At 43.4% G+C, this 16,006-nt stretch overlaps 1 protein-coding gene across 2 annotated transcripts in view; it reads left to right on the top strand.

Moving 5' to 3' along the window:
- Window positions 1-16,006, top strand: part of MEGF11 (multiple EGF like domains 11) — a gene marked incomplete at its 3' end in the record, with an annotated part of 205,422 nt that overhangs the window by 136,291 nt on the left and 53,125 nt on the right. For both annotated transcript variants that reach the window (XM_084268356.1, XM_084268355.1), the window contains exons 10-12: window positions 12,263-12,383; window positions 13,898-14,061; window positions 14,442-14,544. In XM_084268356.1, coding sequence (XP_084124482.1) covers window positions 12,263-12,383; window positions 13,898-14,061; window positions 14,442-14,544 — 388 coding nt within the window. The remainder of the gene's footprint in view (window positions 1-12,262; window positions 12,384-13,897; window positions 14,062-14,441; window positions 14,545-16,006) is intronic.

Here is a 16,006-nt window from a genome sequence, read left to right as displayed (position 1 = left end):
AGTGAAAGGCAGGAACATGAGTAATTCAATTAAAATGAATTTTACTAAATGGAAGATGTAACTGTATCCTAGGAAACCATGATGGGAAAAGTTGAAAATTATATTCATGTGGTGCTAGAAAAGTGGGTAAAGATGAAAATGCTACTGGTGGTGAGACAGTTGGTCACCATAGCACAATCAGGTCCTGTGTACTAACAGTGGCTGTATCCCAGATCCCCCTTTCCTGGTTTTGGTTGCTTAGGAGTGCATTGTCCTTCAAACTTGTGTTTTCTTGGTGTCTTCTAGATGGAAATAAGTCTGAAAACTCATCTGAATTTTAAGCTTACAAATCACAAGTGGATGAGGAACAAGAGACTGGCAAGAAAAAACACTCTGTTCTGTACAGCCTCATTAAGGCAAGCTGGAAAGTTGTTCTTGATGTGAGAGAACTGTTACTTTCTAGTTGTACAAAAGTTTTTGTCAGCTGGACTGCATGTTGGTCAGTCTGAATTTATGAACATAAACCAAAATATCTTACGCCCAATGTTTAGGTACATTCCTCACATTCATAGAGCTGGTCAGGAATCATTTGCTCCTATCATGACTTTTGCATATGCACAGACAAGGAGAAAACTGTCTGAGTTGCATCTTGATATCCCTTTTCATTGATGACCTCCAGATTTTCTTACCCACTTCTCTGTGCATACAAAAGCACATATTTATGTGCCTAAAATGGCTGGACTTTTTCTTTTGGAGGCCGTTGGGACTAATAACAGGCTATAAAGCTCCACATCCCCAGGCTACTAGGTCTGATCCAGGCCAGGTCAGTACAGATTGACAATTATCTTCTCTTGGATGTGCAGTGGCCTGCATGAAATGACTTTGGTCTTAGTCCAGCTCCCTGTGGATCAGTATGTACATCACAAACCCCATTTCTATCAGCAGTGACTGGCAAATTTGCTGGCAGGCTGAGCCACTTCACCATTTTACCTTCACAAACCATTGCTTCAGGTCAAGCTTGGTGGCGTGGCCATGTGATCCGTTTCAAAGTCCCTGTAGGACGACTTCTGGGGACAAATAGCACAGGTACTCAGAGCTTCTGGAGCAGCACTGTTTGTAAGCACTGTTAGGCACCCAGGTTGTACCACATCTTTCTTAAATGGCAGGTGCCTTTCTGCAAAGTTAATCTGATTCTGAGAGGGCTCTGCCTCTGGTTGGCCAGGAAACAATGAACATCACCTCAGTGCGAAGAAACGGGATGTGGGCTGAGCCCAGTATTTCTCTAACAACTCACAAATGGATTCTTCTGGCTCTGCTGTACTACAGGAGAAGATATCCTACATTCAGATCCCAGCAGGGAAGATCATTATGGGGAGGCCACCTCTATTCCCAGGCTTTCAGACTAAACCGCTCCCCTATTGATTTTTATATCAATGGCCCAGGTACTCGCTGCCTATTAGGCTTGTTGGTGTTCTCCCCCTGGAGCTCATATTGACCAATTAGACAGTTCTGCTGGAGCACTGGCAGCCACAGTGTTTAGGAGATGGTGTTTTCCTAAACCCTGACAGCAGTCATGTCAGCGCCTGGCTGTGTGAGCCTTAATGAAGGGTCTTCTCTCACTTCGAGGCATCTGTTGTATGCTTTTGAGCAGGTGAGCTATTGTGCTGGAGTATTTAGCAAGGTCATGGGATGCACAAGACACAGTGGGTCTCCCTCAGTTGTGGGAACTGCATCCCTTTCTTTAAATTCAGTGGAATTTTTCAGACTCTTTTATGAACTCCTTCCATTTCGTTTTGTTTGCTCACTCTCTTATCAACGTACAAGCTCCAGAAATCACCTGTGACAGCTCAAATTCTACTTTGTCAGCCCAAGTTTACCTGAACACAACTACTAGCTTGGGTAGGATTGTCCCAGATACACAAGAGCAGAGTTTGTCTCGGTGACTGCCTCTACTAACGATAACTTATTCAGTCACTCACAGTGTCTATAATTTGGTGAGAACTGTGAGCAAGTCCCAGGTCTCCTCCTTTTTCTTCTTATATTTACTTTTACTTCTGGGCTCAGCTGCAGTTTTATTTACCTGAATAACTCCAAAGTTTTGGTAAGTGGGTCCAAAGGAACCAACTTCATATAGAAAGCCTGAAAACCTCTCACTTTGTTGCTAGTTGACATATTTCCTGTATTTTATCCTTAATTGGCAATGGGGCTATGTCAAATTGCATTTCCGTTCCTGTAGCCTCAGTCAGAATCAGTGGAGCTCAATATTCTGTTCAGACTGAGTTATTTGATCTGAATTTTGCAGAGGAATAAACTGCTTGCCAATAGCAGTGTCCCTTTTCATCTATTAAGCTTCTAAATGTGTGTATCTTTATCCACACCATCGGTGGGTCTATGCATAAAAGTGTTGGTAACTGGCTCTCCTGGCAGTTCATGTTGCAAAACTGACTCATTAAAACCACCTCAGATTTAAGCTGGGGGTTAGGCTTTTATTTTACTTTCTGTCTGGCTGTACTGTCAAAGGAAACGACTCGATCCTTTGCAATCAGACTTGTATAAATGGGAAATCCTGAGGCATTGTCTCATGCCATAGGGAATCTGGAAATTTACCAGATCTTGGACACTCTTGCTTTAAGCTTTTGGGTTTGGAAAAGCCTGTGGAAGCTTGAAGGGGATGCCTGTTTCTCTGCCTCTGCATGACTGCCAGGTTATTTACTGGCTTTTCAGTAGGTGCATCACAAGCCCTATTAGCTTAAAGCTGACATTGAATGTTACTCATTTCATCTCATAAAATACCCTTTCTTTTTTAGATGCTTTCCTCTTTTTGTTTTTTCTTTCCTGCTTTGATCCATTCCCCTGTGCTCATGTAGCTCAGAACCGAGGTCGGCCTCAGGTGTTAGCCTCACCAGCCCCATACCTGCATGTTTTCCATCCACATTGCTGCTTCTGTGGCTTCAGTGCTCTTAGCAAGGGACCAGCTGAGGATACCTGCTGCGTACTGCACATTTAACTCCTCCTGGGCTCAGTCCATCCAGTCTGGGGGAACAAGAGTTCAGGTGTGCACTGATGTTCTGAACTTGTTTGGCACCTTCTGCTACAGAAGATCTCTGCTGGTGACCATGTGCCTGGTAGGGAAGTCTCAGCTTGGAGACTCTGCTTGGATGTTATCCTTAATTATATAACACAGCTATAGAAGAATTTGAAAAGAAAGTGTGCAAACAATGCAGAATTATTTGGATCATCAAATATGAAGCTAGTAGCAAATTTAAGGGAATATTTGTGGTACTGAATGACCGGCTGAGTTGAAATGTGGTGTTCAAAACCGCTGAGTATCAGACAATGGGAAAATAAGATTATTTTTTAAGTTACCTTCACAAAAGGTGAATTCTAATTTCATTCCTCCCATTCAGGGAAAGAGATCAGGCAATGACAGTGGATGGCTTCCTGAATAACTCAAATTTCAGTGCTCGGCACCCGTCAAAAAACAAACGGAGCCGGAGCGCCAGATAAAACAGTGAGAGTGATCAGGAGGAGAACAAAACAGGATGGAAAATCCATTTTTGCAGCATTATAAAAATCCATAATGTAACTAAATCTCAAATGGCTGCGTACAGTTAGCTGATTCCTGCTTACAAAGGATATAATGGAAGTAGCGAATGGTGACAAAGATCATCTTTTATATGGAACAGCTTCTATACAAAGAGTGACCTGATAAGCTAGAACTGAGCTCAGAAAACAGATGGCTGAGGAGGGATACGATAGAGATCTGTGGAACTGGGGATGGCGCATAGGACACGAACAAGGAATGGTTATTTACTATTTCTAATAACACAGGAACAAGGGGCAACCAATTAAATGATTGCACAGCAGGTTTAAAGACAAAGATAGTGCTTTTCACAGAATGCGTAATTAAATTGTGAAATGGCTCCCATAAAATGAGACTGAGAGTGGGATGATTTTGCTTAGAAAAGGGGTCACCGAGGGGAGATATGTGAGAGGTCTCTTACAGCATGGGGGAAGGGGAAGAAGGAATGCATGTTTGCTATTTATCACAGGATAAAAGTTTCCCAATTAAAACTCAGGCAGCGGATTTGAAGTGAATAAAGATAATTTTTCTCCTTTGTAGTCATAATTAAACTGTGGATCTTCTTGCCAGAGGATGTCTTAGACACTGAAAGTTTAAATGATACCTTCTATTTCTTGGGTTTGCTGCTGATTTTTTTTTTTTGCAGAACTGTTCAGACTTGTCAGCCAAAGCCCAAATTTATTTTACTGCAAAAAAAGTCAGCAGGCCATAGTTGTTCTACAGGGTAGATCTTGGACTGTGCAGCTCAGGGGACAGAGCTGAAATCATCTCTCATTTCCAGACAAAAGTACTCCCAGGAAATAGCTGGTGCAGAATCATCACAGCCAGCTCTGAATTCTCTCAAGTACACCTCACTGAAATGCTTCTCCATGTTTCCAAATGGATTCTGTTACCCACCAATCTCTTCTGCCCAAACCTGGGATGGAAGATGCTGGAATTGCACACAATGTCTTAAAGTCTTCCTGTTTCTATTCCATTTTAAAAAGCAGAAGAGAACAGGGGTGTTTCTTTGTCTTTACGAGTAGCATTTGAGGACTGTGGTTCACTACTTGACATACTCAGCTTCTGTCCCAAATTTGGGCACAAACACCTTATTGAGCACATCACAAAGAGCACATGTACCAACTGCATACTGCTCAGGCATTGAAATGCTTTCCACCAGCTTGAAATAATGCACATTATGCCTGGGCCATTTTACTTTTTGGGGCATTTAGTTGTGACATGGCCATGGGTTTTGGAGCATTTCACCATAGCAGCTGATCAGAGTTCATTTTAGTAACAGCAGTGAGCCCCATAGATGTTTGACTCTTTATAACCTTGCCAAAGTTTAAAGTGCTCTGAGAGTCTCCTCCTTGCCTGACATGAAAAGATGTGAGGTGACCCTACTGCAGATTTAAATTGCTTTAAGTAACACAGGACTTGGTTATCCAGCTGTCCTTGGAATGTGTAGTGATAATCCTCCTGATATACCTGTGATCCACCTGCCCACATAGTCAGTCTTCCCAATAACTAAATCTAACCCTGTGTGTTACAGACATTTTAATTTCCACCTGAAATATCTGCTCCACAAACAATGTCCACAGCTCCTTTGTGAACAGACTTCAGAGTCTCTTGTCGTATCTTGCCCTTGTACAGACCAGTGCTGGTGCTGGCCAAGCTCTGCACCCCTGTTCAATCTACCCAACTGCTGACCTCCATTGTGATTTCTGACCTGTGCATGGCTGTGCTCCTTGTACTGTGTCACAGGCTGTCCTCTCAGGGGTGATGCACCATCTCACCAGATGAAATGTCCCAAGGATATGATGTAGGAGTTGTTTTACCCAGTCTAAATCCAATCTCCTATTTTTTGAGAGGTCCCTCCTAGATAAATGTGTTTTGTGATATTTTATTAGGTGAAAAGTGCTGACTGTATAAAAAAAAAAATCTTGTTCAGAGGTTCATGATCATCTTTTTTACTCTCCACACTGCTTTCCTCCAGAATACATTTAATTATATGATGCTGTATTCATTGCCTTGCTGACACTAAAGTGCTCTGCAGTTAAGGCCTAAATACTAAACCAGGCAGATATTCAAGAGGTGTAAAGTTGGTGTAGATTTTTTTGCCAGCAACAGTGGTACATTGATGTATGAGAAGCAGGGGGAAAGGTACTACCTCTTGCCTGCTCTCTTCCTTGAATTATCTTTCTGAGTTTTTAATGCCTGTTTTTAGGTGGCTCAAATGGTAGGAGTGGATTTTTTTTTTAATTGCAGATAACTGACTGATATTGGGCATATTTGTAGTGCAAAATAGAAAACTATTCCCTGGTGCTCCCTGGCAGAAGTCCAACTCAGGTTTGCTGAGTTTTACTATGCAAAACCTATTTTTTTTTAATGAGAGCTTTATTTGTATTTGTTCTCACTTGATTTCACGGGGTGGGGAAGGAGTGGAACCCTCACAAAGCTGGAACTTGCTGCCTTTACTCTTAGAGAGTCCTGCTCCACTTCAGCATCAGCTTTATTGTACCAGAGCATTGTTCCTTTTGGATGTATGAAGCAGTGAGAGGCTCTAAAAATGAGAATCTGGTTCAGATTCTCTGTGACCTTACTGAGGGACCAAGATGTGTTAGGGCAGTGGCAGCCTGTAGCAGGTCACAGCAACTGTATTGGGGGTTGTAAAACAGGAATCCACAAAGTTCAGATGGATTTTCTACAAACAACTGGGAAAAATAACAAACCACAGTTACTTTGGGGAAACTTTTCCTCCCCTCACTGTCAGTGCTCCCAGCCTTGTGTAACAAAGGCTTTGGCAATAACCGGTAAAATTAAATAGTACTTAATAAAGTACTGAAGTACTTAAAATTAGCATTATTTACAATAATTTTGCCTAAAGATCTCATAACAAATGAAGTTTCACTTTTCTTTGTGTTTTGCTGAACACTTTTGATCAAATCCTAAATTTAAGAATTATGATTACTATTACTGGGGTGACTAATTCTGAGCTTGGCATTTACTGTGGAATTTACTGTACGAATTAGCATATTAGCACAAAATCAGAGGTGGAATAAAATGCTGATGTCCATTTGTAAATGTTTGCAAATCCCTGTAAGATTACAGGAAGCAAAGCAGTACGTTCTTCCTGCTCCCCAGGGTCGCTGTGCCCAGTGCCTGTGGCACATCCAGGATTTACAGTGTGCTCAGAGGACTGTGATGCCGCTGGGGTGCAGACTGGGGAGAGCTTTGCAGATGGCTCTTGGAAATGTTTTATGATTTAATGAAAGACTCTGGCATTCAGGACTGCCAATGGTTGTGTCTTTGAATGAGTCACGAGCTGTAAAGTCACTTTTTAGACGTAACGAAGCTCTTTGCCATCCTTTCTACCTTACCCCATCTGCTCCCATAAAAAGGGCAAAGGGAAGAGGGGAATGAATAAGGTCATCAGTGATTTCATTGAGCTGTTTCAGATGTATATCAAACTCTAGCAGAGCTACATCATACGATGTTACAAAGCATGTAAAGGAACATTTGTCAGTTCTTGGTAACAGTGATTGCCTGCAAACTGAACACTTGACTTGTTTGGGGCACGAGATCCTTCCCCAACCTTTTTTTCTGCATTTTATCATTAGCACCAATAATAGCATCTGCAGGGAGTAATTAGTAACACCCAGAGGGGAAAGGAATTCTGCCAGAGGACATCATTATGTCTGGGAAACTAAAGATGCTGTGTGGTAAGGTCATGAACAAATTGCTGTAGTCTAGGGTGGAGGAGAGGACCAGTAAAAGTACAAAGTTTCCTACTGCTGCTTATAGGCTTATGAAGAGCACATTAATTTCCACTGGAAACACCATTAGGGAAATTAGTTTGTTCTGACAGTTTGTGTTGCTGGACACCATATGTTTACCTTGAGGGGATGTTTGTGAAGAACCACTTTGGGTTAATTGTAAATGTCACAATTAAATAAGTAAATATACAGACCCGTCTGTGATCTGCATCAGCGCAGCCGCTGTGTACCGGCTCACCGGTGTGCCATGTAACGTGTGTACATACCAATATAGATGCTTTCACACACCAAATCTGTGCTGAGAGGCTTATCTGGACACACAGACATCAGGTACAAACAGCAGCTGCATGTGGTCTTCACGATCTGTTTATCATTACACATGTGCAGCACTGTGCTGTGCCTCTCTTTCCCTTTAGTGCCTGTGCTGTGAGCTCGGAGAATGGAGCACTGAGCTGCCTGGCTGCTGGTGGCAGGTGTTGCACCTCTAATTCATCTGGCATGAAACCAGGCAAGGAAGGGGAGAGGGAGAAAAGTGGAGAGCGTGTTAGAAATCTCAGGTTGGTCACGTTGCAGATTACCAAAAGTTCAGATGTGTTGCCTTTCCATGTTGTCAGTCCCCCCTAGTAATCTGCACAGGAGTTGAGGATTTTCGGCACTTTGATGGATTAAACCTTAAGAACACTCAAACCCATCTCATCGGTCTGTCATGCAAACTGGAGCCCAAGCTCGGTACAGCCCTGTTAGTCTTCTGCATTGCAGGGGCCTTGAAAAATTGATTTCCTGTTTTGCCAGTGACTTCAGTGGAACCAGGCTTTCACCCTCTGGGGCAAATTTCTTCCTGTAGATGGTACCTACTTCTGAAACTCTTAATTTTGTTTCCTTAAATAGCCAAGCTTTGAGTCAGAGTATGGCTGCAGACTTTGCTGGGTGATGTTGACCACTGCTGGGTCATTAGCTCCCTGTATGGTCTGCAATACCCTTTCTTTTTTCCTTCAAAAATGCATTTCATGCATTTAAAATCTCCAGAAATAAATCCCAATCTCTGTATTGAACACCAGGGAAAGATTTTAAAGGGAGTGGGTCATTGTTTACAGCAGGAATGTATTCTTAACAGAAAACATGAAATCTAATCTGTTAGGGCAACATTAATCCAGGGAAAACACTTTCTGTGGTGTCCAGAGCTTGTTAACACAGCCAGCACCTAAGGCTGCAGTGATGTGTCTTTAAGCTCTACTAATATTGTACAATAATAATTTTCATGGAAGAAAATCTTCCCCTCTCCCTGAACAGAAACAAGACGTATTATTGACTGCCCTCTGGAAAGATGGATGCTCTGGCCCTCGTGAGTCTATTAATATTTGATGCTGATGGATGTGAGCTGGCAGCCTGAGTTATTAATGGAGGTTGGTTCTTTGGACCTCACCCTCAATACGTAGGGGAGAATTAAAACAATAATAAGACCTGTATGCCCAAACCTCTCGTGGTGCCAGAGGAGTCTATGATTTAGTTTCAGCAACAGTTAGTGTTTCTGAAGTACTTGAAAGTATGGAAGGTCTCACAGGTGGTGGTGTTACATTGCTGCTACCATTTGTTTTGGTTTAAGGCTGACTACTTAGGGTCCCAGGGATCCCAGATTCCCCACCTGCATCTTTGTTGTCTTGGGGTACTCCCACCAGAGTGGAGCATCCACATGATCCCACCTCTCATAAAGAGAGCTGTTTGATTGATATGTGAGAGTCAGATTTGAGCCCTGAAATATTGAGGGGGGGGGTATATTCTGATCAACTGGAACTTCTAGGTGAAACTGATGAAGAAAATTAAGCACTTTTGAAAGTTTGTGATGTCCATATGGATCATTCTGAATTGGAAAAGAGAGATGTAAAATACAGAGTTATTTATAGCTAGATTTCTTAATATAGCTTTAACATTTTCAGGGGTATACATTTGATTGAATTAGCTACTCCTTCCTATCATGTACACCACATCCAGACATTTCACTACTCTCATTAACCTCCCGATCTTAATAGAAAAAAGAATAATCAACATAAGGAGCACAGCTGTTGATTAATTTTACTAAACAGGATAGAAGGATAAAGTACCATATTGCAAGAGCAAAGATTCAATACACAACATTGGAAATCAGTTTAATAGAATATATAACTCATTAACAACTGGAGAGCTGTACACAGCAGCATTATTCGCTTGGGCAGGTGGTGAGAGGGAGGTGGAATTTACATATCTTTAACCGTACCTGAATGCATTTCATTTCATAGGTCATTCTCCCAAATCAAGTTCAAAATGTTAATAACGGGGTGTGCATTTATAATTAATAAAATCTTAGAGCCAGTGCTATAGTTCAAGTGCGTTTTCCTCTTATGTAATTAAGAAGTTAAGTGTTTTTGGCAGTTGTCACTCAGAGAGCTCTGAAGGTCTCACTTGTCAAACCCAGGGACAGAAATCTCATTAAGCCAGTTATTTTTTTCAGTGAAGGTTTGTTTGCAAAGTGTGTGGAAGGGGGACAGCCAGAGTGACCAACCTCTCCCAGTCCATAAAGTATAGTATATTAAAGTAAATGCCAAAACTCAAAGGTGTGGTGAATAAAGATGAATCAGGGTGATGTTTAGCTTGTGTGCAGGACCTTTTCTTTGGGATACCTGAAGTGGCTGTGTCTGCCTGCTCTGAGAAACCTGGGGAATTGACACCAGCCTGTCACACACGTGGCCAGGGAGAATTTACGGCATTACATGAGCTGCTCTGGGGTCACAGAGGTCAGCTGAGCAAGTGGAAATCATAGACTGACAGATTGTTGGGTTGGAAAGGACCTGCAAAGGCCATCTAGTCCAACCCCCCTGCAGTGAGCAGGGACACCTTTAACTAGAGCAGGTTGCTCAGAGCTTCATCAAGCCTGACCTTGAACATCTCCAGGGATGGGGTCTCTGGGCAACCTGTGCCAGTGCCTCACCACCCTCAGAGCGAAGAACTCCTTCCAGATGTCTCATCTAAACCTGCCCTGATCTAGTTTAAACCGTCGCCCCTCATCCTATCGACCTTCTGCTTCCACCCATGGTCCAGATGCTGGTTTAGTTAGTCTGGCTCCCAAGGGGATGATTCAGCTCCGCATCACTCTACGCTCCCTTCCCTTTCAAAGGCATTTTCTTTCACTTCGAGATCACTAGTACAAACCCAGATAAGGTCAGTTGTCATAGAAATTATTAACAGTACCAGCAGTTCTGTGTTGTACATGAAATGAGTTGGGAGTTTCATTCGCACAAGATACGGCTTTCTAAGTGGCACTAATTGGCTGTCTAATTGTCACACGCAGGAGAAAGGCAGAGGATTGATTAGGCGTGGAGACTGAATGTCCCTCTGCTGTCCTGCTCAGCTCTGGGCTCCTGTAGCTCATTCCGTCGGCATGCTGGCAGGGTAATGAGGGGCAGCAGGCGCTGGATTTGCTGGCTGTCAAGACAGCACCTTTCACTGCCAGGCCCTTTCAGGGGAGCGTGTTTTACTCCACCATGGTCAAAGATAGCATCTTTTACAAACACTACTTTCACTCAAAAAAAAAATCAGAGGCTTGTAGGATTTACTTCTGAAACACGGCGTATTTTAACCGTTTCTTTGACTTTCCCCCTAAAAAAAGGTTTTTATTATAAAATAGGATGAGTCATACTGGTGCTAGGCAGAACTGCTACAGCAAGCATATGGGGTTTATGGTGCTCAGAAATCTGTTCATATTTCCTTTTACTGTCTCAGTGTCTGATGCTGTGATATACTGGCTCCTGGAGGTACTTGCCACGGCATAGGGAAGCTGACATTTGGTGCATTTGTCTCCTGATAAATGGGTCCTCCTGTCAAACAGCGAAGCCTCTTGCCCACAAAAATACATTTTGACCAATATCTTCTCCCCTGAGCTATGGTATAGGTCACACTGCGATGTAGTTACTCTTTAACTTTGGAGTAGGATAGCTCTCTGTGACACAGAACTAAATTATGAAAGTTTGACTCACTGAAGAAGTAAATTTAGGAGCTAATTTGTGATTTTGAAAGGACTACATGTAGAAGAAAAAGGAGCAAACAACACCTTATATATTCTAACATATGTTGACCGGCCTATGGCACTTGGCAAATAGGTTTAAAGTGACTGTGCTTACATTTTAACTCCCTTGTTGCATCAGATGAACAATGTTCTGGAGATGTGTGTGTCTCTTTCCAGTCACACCAGTTAATGGGTGCGTAGAACATACTGTAATTTGCTATTGAAACACGCTGTATTCCTGTAACAGTTCTGTAACACTGAAGTGTTTACTCTCCCTCGCCTTCCCCTCACCTAAAGCAGAAATAAGTGGGAGAGTGTTTCTGTGATTTGCTCTGTGCCTCCTCTCTCTGCCGTACACCCCACTCCTTGTTCAGCATCCTTCCTGAAGTCACAAAGCAGATTAATTGAAAACAAATGCAGGTACCAGCTACACATCAAGGTCTAATGCACCTGCCATGTAGTTTTCCTCTCTGCCAGGCTGTGGAAGACGAGCACGTACGAGATCCTTTAGCTTTTTTAACAACCCTATTCTTAGACTATATTTTCCAAGGAATGCAGGGCAATCTTTGCACAGTTTCAGACTGTATATTTTGTGATTAGTGTTTCGTAAGTGATGTTTTGCTTAATGATCTAACATCTGTTCTAGGAGGTTTGTTTTTGTAACTTCCCCACCTCCTGCTGAATGAACGCCAGAAACTTGTCCCTTTCCTCCAAGTCAATCAAAGCTCTAATTGCATCATAATCACGGGAAGCAGCGGTGACTGCTCAAGTGCTGAAGACTCAGCAATCAACTCGTAACACTCTGCTCACTGTTTGGAGAGAGAGAGAGAAAGCCTCCCTGTGCAGAGAGGGGAATTTCCCGTGATTCCCATTTCTGTAGCTGACTCTGACTTTCCTGGTTTGCAGGGAGATGACTGCACCATTACCTGCATGGCAGGAACCTACGGTACCAACTGCTCTTCGGTTTGTAATTGCAAAAATGACGGCGTGTGTTCCCCTGTGGATGGGCTGTGCTACTGCAAAGAAGGTAAACAGCATTCAGATTTAACAATTGTCTGCAATTTGGCACCAATGCTGCTCCCCTTTTCAAACGGCACAGCTGTGCAGTCAGTAACTCCACTATTTTCTTGTGCCTGTCAGTAATTCAACAGTCTGCCCAAGTAGCAAAACCCAACAGGGGCCTGACTGGATGTTTTGTCTCTGCCCTGAACAGCAGCCAGGCCTCACTGCTCCGTCGCAAGAGCAGGTCACAGAACTGAGTGTGCTGGCAGGGCCACAGCTCCTCTCCAAAGGAAGTGCAAAGCAATCCCTGGGCTGCTGGGGGTTTTCTCACCCTGTTTCTCCAGCACTCTGAAGCCCCTGCTCTCCCCTCTGCTACCAGTGACACAACCGAGTCTCCCACCTCTCTCTTCTTCAGCCCGTTTCACCATGCTGTGCCTGGCCATCCTTATCCTCACCAGACCTGACCTTGACCTGCAGACTGCATGCCTGTCTTGACCTTGGCCTAGTCTCATTCCCATAGGCTTTCTCTGTGCTCTGGGCTCCTAGCTGATCTTGGCTGCCAACCCTGTGCCGTGGGGCTGGAGGGGGTTGGCTGGCTGCCCTTGCTGCCATCCTCAGGTCATAGTATTCACTCTGTCCCCAGCCATGAGCCGTGTCTTCCATCCCCTGAGCCAGCATGGGATTGCAGGATGCAGCTGTCTTTTATTTGGGGAAACAACAAGTCTTGTCTGCTCCAGAGAGTCTCTCTGCAAGACTAGCCTCTTTCCACATGTCCATAATTCCCTTATGTGCCTGGCAGTGAGCAGAACCCACCAATCACTGGAGACATCTCGTCCCGCTCTGTTGCATGACATCTCTTAGTGCCTTCCCTCAGAACACCAACGTGAGCTATGACTGCATGGCACACATAAGCCCTAAAACAGAAGTGAGGCAAATAACGATAAAATCTGGCATTTCAAACATGAATTAATAGATCACTGTAGAGCCCCATTTAATGAGGGTGTATAAACCATGAGTTACTGCTTAACTCCATTACGTACAGCTGCAGTGTAATGAAAGCCATTGTGCCACTGGTAGTTAAGATTTGAGCCTTAATGGTTAGAAATGATGGCCTTGGTCTTTTTTTAGGTGTAATAGCTTCTTTATATTAAAGAGTGTTCTCCAAAAAATATGAGGTAAGAAACAGGCAGCATTGAATGGCGAGTTTCTTGCCTTCTCATTGATCAGCAGGTCTCCAGCCTGCCAGGCATGGCTGCACTCTCCCAGAGCGGCATCAGGCACTTTACTCTGGCCAACAGCCAGCACCATGATTCCTGCATCACCCTTCTGTATGTATAGATGCTAGTAGATGAACCTGGGAGGTCATAATTAAAAGGGGCCAGCCTTTGACCCCAGGGTAGTCTTCATTTACACCAAGATCCAGGAGGAAACTGGTCCTAGAATTAAAATCAGTTTGCAAGCTGCCTTTCTTGCTGTCTCTTTCCTTGCTTTTCTCCCCAAAAACATCCCAAATCCTCTTTCTCTCACATGTTTCTTTAGGGTGGCAAGGAGTGGATTGCTCTATTCCGTGCTCAAGTGGCAGTTGGGGTCTTAACTGTAACCAGACATGTTACTGCACGAATGGAGCAGCCTGCAGACCAGCTGATGGCTTTTGTCTCTGCTCACCTGGTTGGCAAGGGGAGTACTGTGACCAGCCGTGCCCTGTGAGTACCACTGGGAAGGTCTTGCATCCCCTTTAATGCTCTTCTTACAGTAGGTGTGTCAGTAGCTCATTTTTTCCATGGCTAACTGAAGGAAATAGTGTGTAAATAACAGATTTTCTCACAGTCAAGTTGATGTATTTGCATTATATTTTATCAGAGTTATTGCTGTGTTATTCACATTTTCTCAAACGTTTTTTAAAGTGATTCCTCATTTGGTTCTCTATAGAAATGTTGGGCACTGGGTTGTTTCTGTCGTCTCTGTATGTTAATTTTAAAAAAAGAATGCAACTCAGCATTAAGAAGGACATGATAGATGATTTTGCACATTTTGGAACAAAAACCTGATTACTGAGAGACTTTTTTCTTTGTATTTTTTGAAGGATGGAACATATGGTCTTAATTGCAGTGAACGTTGTGACTGCAGCCACGCAGATGGGTGTGATCCTGTCACTGGTTACTGCTGCTGTCTTGCAGGCTGGACAGGTAAAATGAACAGTTGCCTTTGTAAACCTTGGGGGTTTTGTTGTTCTGGGGGTGGTTTTGGGTTTTTGGTGGGTTGTTTTGCTTTGCTGCTGCATCAGTTATGGCACTGGACTTGTGACTGCAGGCTTTTCAATAATAGATTGAGACAAGATCAGCTGAACTTACCCGTATTTGAATCACTCATGGTGTTGACAATAATTGGCATTCATTAAATTTGTATTCAGATTAGATGAAGATGGCTCCAAACCTGGGGCCAGATGTTAGCCTTCTGTAAAAGGAGTCCTCGGGAGGGATGCTGCAGATCATCTGGAAATCCTGCAGAGTTTTTCTCCTTGAATGGCCCTTTCCACAGGGGTGTGGTTGTGGTGTGGATGCCTAGGGATGCAGAGAGATGTTTTCTCAATGCTGGGAGTCACACAAACCCCAGCTTTGTCCCAAAACGTTGTCTTTATGTCTTTCCCATTTTCCCATGCTTTTTATCACAGGGGAGGGTAGTTGTGGAGAGCAGATTAATGCTGATTTGACAAAGAGTTGTCATGATTACACAGAGGCTGGGGAGTATTCAGTGAAGTAGGAGACCCCAGGCTGGAGATCTCGGCACGATCAGGCCTGCACTAGGCTCCACACTGATATGTCTCTTTGCCAGCTTTTGACAGCTAACATAGCAGCAAGGGGCAAGTTATTGACCCAACCAGTATTTCACACTTTGCTGCCTGAAGTACTGGTTAATCTCCTTCAGGTCTCTCATGGGGTCCTGGAGGGAAAGAAATTTATATTCTTGCCCATAACTGCAGAGCCACCAGTGGCACCAACAATCAGGATGTGGTAATATTAACAGCAATTCCTTTGGGAAGTTTAATTGTTCTTCAAACAAGTACAAGTTGGAAGATATACAAAGCAAGGTGGTCTGTTCAGGCAGCCAGCATTTGGGTGCTATCACCTTATGTCTTACCCCTTAAACCCATGCATGCCTTCTGTTTCTGATGGGGAGAACATCACCACAGCAGCTCAGCTCCTAGAATGAAGTTGTACCTAGCATTAGCTCCTGGCAATGAATTCATACCTTGAAGGCACAATGGAAAAAATCCTTGAAGAATTAAATAAAACACAAAGATAGGGAATTCTACACACTGCTTACAACCAAGCTACTTTTAAAAGATAGTGGGCATGCAGCCCTGAAAGGGGCATATTTCCCCCAAGAAAATCCAGTTTATGGGCTCAGTAATATCCCATGCTCCAGCTTGCATTCCTCATGCACTGGAGTGCATTCATCTTACTTTGAGCCTCCTTGCCATCAGTACATCCATCAGGCATTAAAACTCTGCTGCGCATTACTGATGATCATCAGAGAAGCAGTTGGTAGCCTTCCCTGTAGTCATTGTGAGTGTCTTCAAGGGAGAAAATGGTTCTTAAAATTACAGTAAATTAGAGATATATTTATACACGCTTACTCTAAAAGTTT

The sequence above is a fragment of the Gallinula chloropus genome, assembly GCF_964237585.1.
Source record: "Gallinula chloropus genome assembly, chromosome: 9".
Classification (NCBI taxonomy): domain Eukaryota; kingdom Metazoa; phylum Chordata; class Aves; order Gruiformes; family Rallidae; genus Gallinula; species Gallinula chloropus.
This window is presented reverse-complemented; position numbering and strand designations above follow the sequence as displayed.